Source organism: Orycteropus afer, unplaced genomic scaffold (assembly GCF_000298275.1).
Source record: "Orycteropus afer afer isolate SDZICR_OR568_19922 unplaced genomic scaffold, OryAfe1.0 scaffold00148, whole genome shotgun sequence".
Taxonomy (NCBI): Eukaryota; Metazoa; Chordata; class Mammalia; order Tubulidentata; family Orycteropodidae; genus Orycteropus; species Orycteropus afer.
Genome location: NW_006921735.1, coordinates 4,190,860 through 4,200,523, shown reverse-complemented (window position 1 = coordinate 4,200,523; position 9,664 = coordinate 4,190,860). Strand labels below are relative to the sequence as shown.

Genomic DNA, 9,664 nt, shown 5'->3' with positions numbered 1-9,664 from the left:
ACCTGACAAACAAGACATATATGTAGAAATATACCAGAGTTTTGGCATTTATTAATATTTCAAAAATAGCAGTAGCTATAAAAATGATAACAATAATTATGTTTATAAAAGTTCCAAAACCTTACCATTATATTCAGGGAAGTAATAACTGCCTATTTGCCAATAATTTTAGAGTATAATTTGGCTGGGTTCTATTGAGTAGCTTTCTGTCAAGTAATATATCAATCACTGTCAACATCCACTTTCCCACTTTCTAAAAAGTAATGTATATTCATTTGAAATTATAAAGTTGCCTTCTGTTGGCATTTTTCAGTATTTTGTTGTAAAAATGATAAAGCTAGATTTATTTAATAAAACATTATTACACTGGCCATAAAATTACTGTTCTTCTGTATGATTTAATCAATACTGTTTGACTTAAATTGGCAAAATAGCCTATCTGCTCAATGATGGACAAGTAAATTACTATATATACACACATACACACGCACACATATATTATTCACATTGTTTAAAAATGTACAAATGTTTGGTTGGTTGCCATGAAGGAATGCTAAAACCAAAAACCAAACCCACTGCCATAGATTCATATCCAACTCATAGCGACCTCTCCTTGGGTTTCAAGGTGGTATCACTACGCAAGTAGATTGCCCAACTTTCTTTCTGAGGAGTGGCTGGTGGGTTTGAACCGCCAGCCTTCTGGTTAGCAGTCAAATGCCCTAGGCATTACACTACCAGAGCTCCTATGTAGGAATGCTAGTAAAAGTAATTTTAACTGAACTTCTTATGAGGCAATGACTACACTTACTATTTTTATGAGGTCAACAACTGCTACTGAACATTATTAGTGTATTCTCTTGGTAATCAGTTTATTTGGATTTATACTATCAAATTTGGTACTTATTTGTTGAGTCAGTGATGCTCTTAAAATTTAGTCCATAGTCAAGATGTCTTATATCTAATTAGTCTTCCATGGATACATACATTGTTTAGTTCAAACAGTCAGATAAACATTTTGGGTCTAAATAATGAAGTTAAAAAAAAAAAAAAAAAAGAATCATTGCCATCAAGTTCATTTCAACTCACAGTGATCCCTATTGAGAAGGCTGTAAATCTTTATGGAAATGGATTGCCCCATCTTCCTTCCACAGAGTGTCTGGTGAATTTGAACTGTTGGCCTTCTGGTTAGCAGCAAAATGCCTTTCCAACTATGCCACCAGTGCCCCTTAATTTTAATTGACATTTAAACTAGAAAGCATATTTTCAAATGTTTACATTAAATGTAAATGCGAATACTATCAAAAAGTCTTTCTAATAATACCTGTATATTTAGATGATGTCACATTTTTATCCCTTTATACAGAACAAAACATAATGAACAGAGAGACTGATTGCTATAGCATCATTCAGTTAGCTTTGAGATTGCAGTTGGAAAACCCATCTTCTGACTTCTTGGCTCCAAGACTCTTCTTTGTGAAATCTAACTTCATTTCTGACTTTGATTCAAGTAATAAAAGTTCTAAATGCTATAAATGATTGCTAATCTCTTTGGTAAAGAGATTTGACATTCTATTTTTCCACTTAATATAATGTTTTCCTGCACAGAAAGTGAATGCCAATTTATACATAATTTTCACAAGTTGCCTATTGCTGTGTCGAGTTGTCCTAAGTATCATAAAAATTACAGTGAACTATTCAGCAAAGTCTGACAAAGTAAAGGAAAACTGTGAGCTTTATCTAGCTTCCTCAACAGGTACTACTTAATATATTCTGACATGTTTCAAATTATAGGTCACAATCTATTTATACTTGTGGAAAGTTCATTTTCAACCAGCAGTGTAGAAATGAGACTGAAACATTTTTGCCTTTTCTGTGAATGCAAGTCAGCAAACTCGAGTCTTCTATCATTAACCTAGAGAGCCTATACTAAGTTGTTTTCTGCTCTATCTCATAATGCTGAATGGCTTAGCGTTACTGTCACCATCTGATCCAAATGAACCAATAACTGATTCATGACACTAGAAACAGAATTAGAGAGAATTTTCCTTTCATTCTCTCATAGGTGTGCTTTGAGAATTCAAGAACAGACAATAGTGATTGACATGTAATACATATTCAATATAAAACCAAAACAAACACACTGCCGTCAAGTTGAATCTGACTCATAGTGACCCCTCCTTGGTTTTTTGAGGTGGTATCTCTACGGAAGTAGATTACCCAATCTTCCTTCCCATATACATCCTGCCAATACTATTAATTATTTTTTTATTTTAATTTCTTATAACTGTCAATGTATTAACAGAGAGAGCTGTAATAAAAGATTCCTCCTTTTTCCTATTGCATTCATTTAAATAATTCAACACAAACATGATGTTGACTGTTCAAAATTGTGCTCACACTTTACCTAGTCAGTTCTCCCTTATATATTTGCAATCTTCCTAAATGTCTTTCCCTTTGAATACCATCAAACTTCAGGAGTAGAATTACTTGGGGAAATAAATTGAAATTGTCCCAAATGTATTAACCTTCTCCCTTGATTATCCCAAATCAACTGTGTAAAAAAAAAATTAATTCATTTTGATATGAACATTAATATTTTAAAGAATAGGCCTATAAGTCTAAGGGAAACATCAAACAGTATGAACATCCCATGGAGAATAAATACTCAGAAAGTTAGAGATGATGAATTGCAAATATAGTTGTTAAGTATATATACATATCTAATGGTACCCAAGATGAATTAAAGAAGAGTGTAATTAAGTATTCTCTATTTTGTATAATTGAATTACAGAATAATATTTTACTATACTCTGACTGTACATTAGCTTGTCCAAGGAAAATTTTATCTTAAATATATCCTCCTATGAACAGGTCCTATAAATGAACTACATAGATTCTTGTCAATATAATACAAATGTCTAAATATCTCATTTTGTAGTCCATTGCCATATGAATATATACATCATATGTTTCATTTTTATCGCTCATTATTTCAAAAGGTAGAGCTGAAGGTATGAGAAAAAATTCATTCCTACATGCAAAATTTTAATTATGCCTCTCAGATGTGTGCTTTTAATTAACTGGTGACATTTCCTTTGTTCAATTATTATAGTTCTATGCAACTGTCATAAACTTATAAATTTTAATTAAAGCTGCCCCAAACCCAAGTTATGTAGTGTCCACACAGGAATTTGCCAAAAGGCTTAACTGTGAGTAAACCAACAATGAATAATTCTGCAAATTGCCCTCTGAGATTTGTTTAACAAATTAACATTTGTGTGGAGATAATGAGGTTCTACAGTCTATAATACAAAACAATGTTTTTATAAAACTACATTTTAAAAAAGTGAAAAATGTTTTTTTAATGACTTAATTGAATATCATATTAATGTTAATTATTAGGTGCAATAAGACAATACATGGTCATTTCTTATGTTGAAGTTATATGAGGATTCATAAATATTACTAATATAAAATATCATTTTTCCTGAACATATTGTCTATGCAAGTCAGGGCCTAAAAAATTTGATGTACAGAAAAAAGTTGCTATATCATAGATTTTAAAAATGCAGCAAGGTCTGGAGAAATGATTTGAAGAAAACATAAAATTGTGCTTTCTCTATATACAATTCAGAATCCATTAACAAGAGAGCAAATTCAATGTTTTATAATGATTTGGTCTGTAGATTCATTGCAGGTTGAATACATAGCCATAGTTTAGAATGTCAAATTGTTTAGTCTGTCTAAGTCTTTCCAAAATTAAAGTAAATCATCTGGTTATCTAATGATTTTCATTATCTTAACAAGAAAATTAGGGTAATCATTAAATAATTAAAAAGTGCGTAAGGCATTTGACTGCTAACCAGATGGCTAGTGGTTCAAACCCACCAGCCACTCCTTGGAAGGAAGGTTGGGTAATCTACTTCCATAGTGATATCACCTTGGAAACTCAAGGAGGGGTCGCTATGAATCGGATCCGACTCAACAGCCATGCATTTGGTTTTTTTGGGGGGTTGAATTCAGTATAAATTCTCTTTTGCATATTCAATAAAGGAGTCAGTGCTACAAATTCTCCTTTGGTAATACAATACATTTCAACATACTATTCCTTGAGAATAAAAATAAGTATTAAGATTCTTCATGCCTTTTCTAATCAATCAACTTTTCAAATACCTTTGCAGAATGCTATTAACTACTTACCCCAAACCAAAAAACTCACTTCCATCAAGTCGATTCTGACTCATAGCGACCCCCTTTGGGTTTCCAAGGCGGTATCTCTATGGAAGTAGATAGCCCAGTTTTCCTTCCAAGGAGCAGCTGGTGGATTTGAACTGCCAGTCTTCTGGTTAGCAGTCAAATGTCTTAGGCACTGTGCCACTAAGAGCTCCTTATTAACTACTTAGAATGTTTTAATTATTAATTAATCATAAGTCAAAAATTTATAGACATAAAACTATCAAACTTAATAGAACAGTATTACTTTTACTTGTTGTTGTTATGTGCCATCGAGTTGGACCCGACTCATAGCGACCCCTCCTTGGATTTCCAAGGCAATATCACTACGGAAGTAGATTGTCCAACCTTCCTTCTGAGGAATGGCTGGTGCATTTGAACCACCAGCCTTCTGGTTAGCAGTCAAGTGTCTTAGGCGCTACATTACCAGAGCTCCTATTACTTTTATTATTAGAATGCAAATCAAAAACAGTTTGATTCTCTGAACTCCAATGAAAAATCATCTTCATGTGGCTTTCTTGATTAACCTTATGCTAAATACTTCAAAGAATAACATGAGAAATAGAAACAGTGAGAACTCCCACTAAAATAGAAATTAACCATGTAGGGAATACAAAGATCATATGGACTGATTTTCCATTTGACTAACTAAATTTGCATTTATTTTAGTGGAATTAAATGTGCATAGATTGCACTCTGACAGTTGCACAACGTCCCTTGCACTGAATATTGGAATTTGCAAATTAGATTTTCATTGTGCATTGAGGTTACCTTTCCCCAAGGGAACATATTTCTAAATTTAATAGAAGTCAGTAGGAAAATATATTTCAATATTCAGTTATGTGCTCTAGAGAACATGTTTTGAGAACATGGCTATTGCATAATGTAATACAGTTTTCAAGTATATGCAAACATGCAATAACCCATTATTTTCAAAGTACATTATGTATAACATTGTAATTCCAACAGAGGAGTTAAAATCTCTGATGGAATTTGAAGTACTATAAGATGTACTAGTACAATTTATTTATATTAAAAATTACCCTTATTTCAAGAACAATTGACTTTTCACATTAGAAAAACCACCACGCAGTAAAGAATACAGATATGGAGTCAACTATTTAAGGTTTGGAAAACTAGTTCTACTTGGTCATTATGAGGCAGACTTAGAATATTTTTAAGTAGTCTTATTAGTCACATAGTTTATGCTCAATCAACACATGGTTGATTTAAAAACACAATCTTGTTTAAATTTTCTAACTTTAATTTTGATATACTGAATTTAGAACAAATGTCATTGGTTACGTTAATTACACAAAATTAACTATGCAATTTAGTTTGTGTTAATACATTCTTTGTTTTCTTAAATTTTCAGAAATTATATTTATATTATTAAGTACTTTCTTATATTGTTCACATAGAAGGAAAAATGCACATGATTTGAATATACAATGACACTCAAATATTTACCCAAAGTGGATGGTATACAAGTCCCTCCATTTTGACAGTAGTTGCTACAGTGATTGAGTTCACATCTTTCTCCAGAGTAACTAGGCCAACAGTGACACCTCAAATCACCTTTCTCATTTAAAATGCATCTTCCTCCATTTTCACAAGTTAATTTGCATGAATCATCTGGTTATGAAAATAAATGTATAAATTAACATGTCATTCAGTGGATGGTTGAATAATTCAAATAAACAAAAATATTTAAATACTAGAACCTTATTTTTTTAAGTTCCTAAAAGACCTACTTTTAAATATTAAAATATTAAATATTATCTACAGAGAAACAGATTGCTGTTGTTGAATGTTGACTACAAATATTAAATTAACTTTAATCTTTCCTTGGACTAAAACCCTTACTAGCAATTTCTTATATTTGTTAAAATGTTAAACTTGGTGAGAATAATAAACCTGACTGGAACTTTCTACAAATAAAATATAAACTAGCCACAACATTTTTTGTATTATATGAGCAAACATGACCTACTTTTAGGAGCAAATGATATTAAATGAAACTGAAATAAGTAAGATATACTTATAGCATATAAGTGGTACTTAATAATTAAAGAAAATAAAGAGACACTTTCTGATGCCAACTCTCATTAATAATATATAAACCTCTAAACTAAAAGTTATTTGGACTTGGTACAAGATGGTGATAGAACAGTGTCAGAAACATTTCCATGTGTATCATTTGTTCTCAATGATTAAGCATGATCTGTCTACTTACTGATATTTTGTCTGAGAATAAGAAAGGATGGTTATACCTTGAAGTATCAAAATCTTTTTAAACAATCTGATAAGTCTGTTTTAGAACATTTTATTGATAAATTCATTTGGAATCTTATATTTATTTGTTTATTTTCAGGTTATTTTACTATGTGGGCTGACATGGCCTTGCTCCATTAGAAACTCTGCTTCACTTAGAGCAAGACAGGATGTCCAATGAAACATTTGAAGAGAAATATTATTCTAGAATATGTATTCTGCCTAAACTGTGCCTATATTGTACAGTGAAATTAGGTAAAATTAACTAGCCTATATTGCTCAAGTATAGCAAGGATTGTAAGGATGATGAGGCATGGGGCAGTGTTTTGTTTTATTGTATATAACGTCGCTGAGTCAGAGCCAACTCGATGGCACCTAACAATAACAATAACAATAACATATAGCTTATTCAAGATACATTGGTCCATACATGGCAGAGTCTTGAATAAATCATTGCAGTGATCATAAGAATACCCAAATGGCCTCAGTGACTTCAAATAATGCAATGATTTATTATTTCTGTTACTTCTAATAATAGACTTGCCTCACTACACAGCATTTTTTCCAATGTTTTCCCACGTAGCAAATGTTTTGCCAGGTTGTCATTACTAAAATTTGTATTTATGATATGAAGGGCTATTTCATGAAGAAATATATATATATATATAGTTGTTATGTGCTGTCGAGTCGGACCTGACTCATAGTGACCCCTTCTTGGGTTTCCCAGGCAGTATCACTACGGAAGTAGATATATATATATATATATATATATATATATATATATAATAAGGAAAATAATAGTTGGCATAAGGAAGTATAGGTCCTAGTTTTGTTACTTCCTAGGCATACAATTAATAATTACTGTACAACTAATGTACAACTTAAAGTAAAATAAAAAATATAAAACACTCTATAGATTAAGTAATATGCATATACTATACATGCATATATAAATGAGAATCTGATTTTCAACCCACATCTGGCAATATCAGGAGATCAGTAAAAATATGAACTGAAAGGTGGATCTTCTAGGTGCCATTGTTAAATTCCAACAGGCAATTTGACATTTATTTTAAGGTAAAACAACCAAGTAACAATGTTGTTCAGCATGCGCACTGACAGTACAGCTCAAGTGGGTTAACATTTGTGAATGCTAGATGGCGGGTGTTAAAGAAACCGTGTGATTAAACCTGAATTAGAGAGTATGAAGGAAAGAAACGGGAAGACATGATTGAATTTGAAAAGATATCAGAATATCAGAGAAGATCCTTGGATTTTGGGTGTCATCCAAATGTGAAGCCTTAAAGAGTTCTACAAAGTCTAAGATTAAATACACTGGTAGGGAATACAATGAAAATAGAGCAACTATTAGGACTCTGTTTAAATTTTCCAGGCTACAGAAGATGATGCCCTGAAAAGTATAATGTAGAAGAACTAAATGTGTGTATTTTTTAAAGGTAATTGGGAGGTGAAACTCACATTGATGTCATGTAAAAGGGACTAAGAAAACTTAAGGATCATTCTTCAGTTTCTGACTGTGACACTGAAGTGGGGGACCAAGGAGGGAACTAGAGAGTGATTCAGTTCTGGACATATTGAATTGGAGACCCTATGCAAATGTAAGTGTAAATCTCCACAAACAGTTAAACTCTCAAGAAATATCTAGAGTTGAAATATGCATGCATAATTTAAAATTTAATAACACATTTCTAACTCATTCATCATGAAATGTCCTAATAGAGACTCCAAATGTGAACAGAAAAAATAAGTATTTAAGGCTTAATGAACACAGTTAAGATTAATGGAGGACTCACTTCAGCTGGCAGAAGTTATATATATATACACACACACATAAATACATATATATATATATATATATATATATATACACACACACATAAATACATACATAAATACATACATATATATATATATATATATACACACACGCACACACACATACATATATATATATATACATACATATATGTATCACATAAAGTGTTCAAAACACCTGAACATGAATGTTGGGACATGTATATTTCTATATTAAGTCTCACTAGGCATCAGGAATTTAAAAGTACAGCACTGCCTGATGAAATGAAAGTGGAGTTACATTCTTCCAAAAACCATGGTAATTGTTGTATAATAAAAACATAGGCCACTGTTTTCAATAACTTAATCACCTCCTAGTAGCCAAGCTCCAACAATTATAATTAACTATAGGAAAGAGGAGATGAACACTTTCTCAAAAATGAGTAACATTTGAATTTCAAATTTCTTACATGTAGATTAAAAATGTTCAGTGTGCTCATCATTCAACAATGGCAGCTAGAGAAAGGCAAGTAATTATAAAGAACTAAAAAAGTTTGTTATATCAAATATTAATGTCAGGAAAAAAAATTGACTTTTCTCTACACCAATCAATAATTTTTAAACCCACTTATTTATGTTAGTGACTGAAAAGATCCAAGCTATTACCAAGGTCCATATGTGTGGAGACCAATATGAATATTTTATAATACTGATTACTTAAATTTGAGATTTTCTTTAAAATTATTAAAATGAGTTTGAGGAAGTTTCTGGAACTGTACCTGTCAAGCAGGTTTGAAATAGCGAAACTGGGATCTCTAAATAGTTTTAAGATCTTCAGAGTAAGTTTGCACTTACATAATCAAGTTACCTCTGTTCAAGCATAAAACTACACAATTCCCTGAATTAATGCAGCAAATAAATTGTTTCATTTCCTTATCTGTTTGGTGATGACATTTATTTTTAAGTGCTGTGTATCTACTTTCTACAAGGAATTATGCTAGGCACTTTATGTGTGTTACTACTAAGGACTCTGGAAATGTACTTCTATGGAGACAGAAGTACACCGTGTCATGGTTAAGATTATACTGTCTATGAAGTGTTGTTGTTGTTATTTGCACGACTTAATAAGTACTTAATAAGTACGCTTGGGCATTTAAGTTAGCCTCTCCATGCTTCGGTTATCTTACCCATTAAAATTGGGGTAATTACAATATACTGTTATTATTATTTTTAAAAAGGATTAAATGAGATGAGTAACACTTAGAATAATAATTTGCTTGTTGTTATTGTTGTTATGTGCCGTCAAGTCGGACCTGACTCAGCACCCCTCCTGGGAGCTCTG

The 9,664-nt window shown here is 31.7% G+C and overlaps 1 protein-coding gene across 1 annotated transcript in view; it reads right to left on the bottom strand.

Annotated features, from left to right (window-relative positions):
• The window catches only part of LRP1B (LDL receptor related protein 1B), a 1,967,638-nt gene that overhangs the window by 130,751 nt on the left and 1,827,223 nt on the right, over window positions 1–9,664 (bottom strand). Inside the window, exon 83 of the mRNA XM_007946050.1 lies at window positions 5,704–5,868. Coding sequence (XP_007944241.1) covers window positions 5,704–5,868 — 165 coding nt within the window. The remainder of the gene's footprint in view (window positions 1–5,703; window positions 5,869–9,664) is intronic.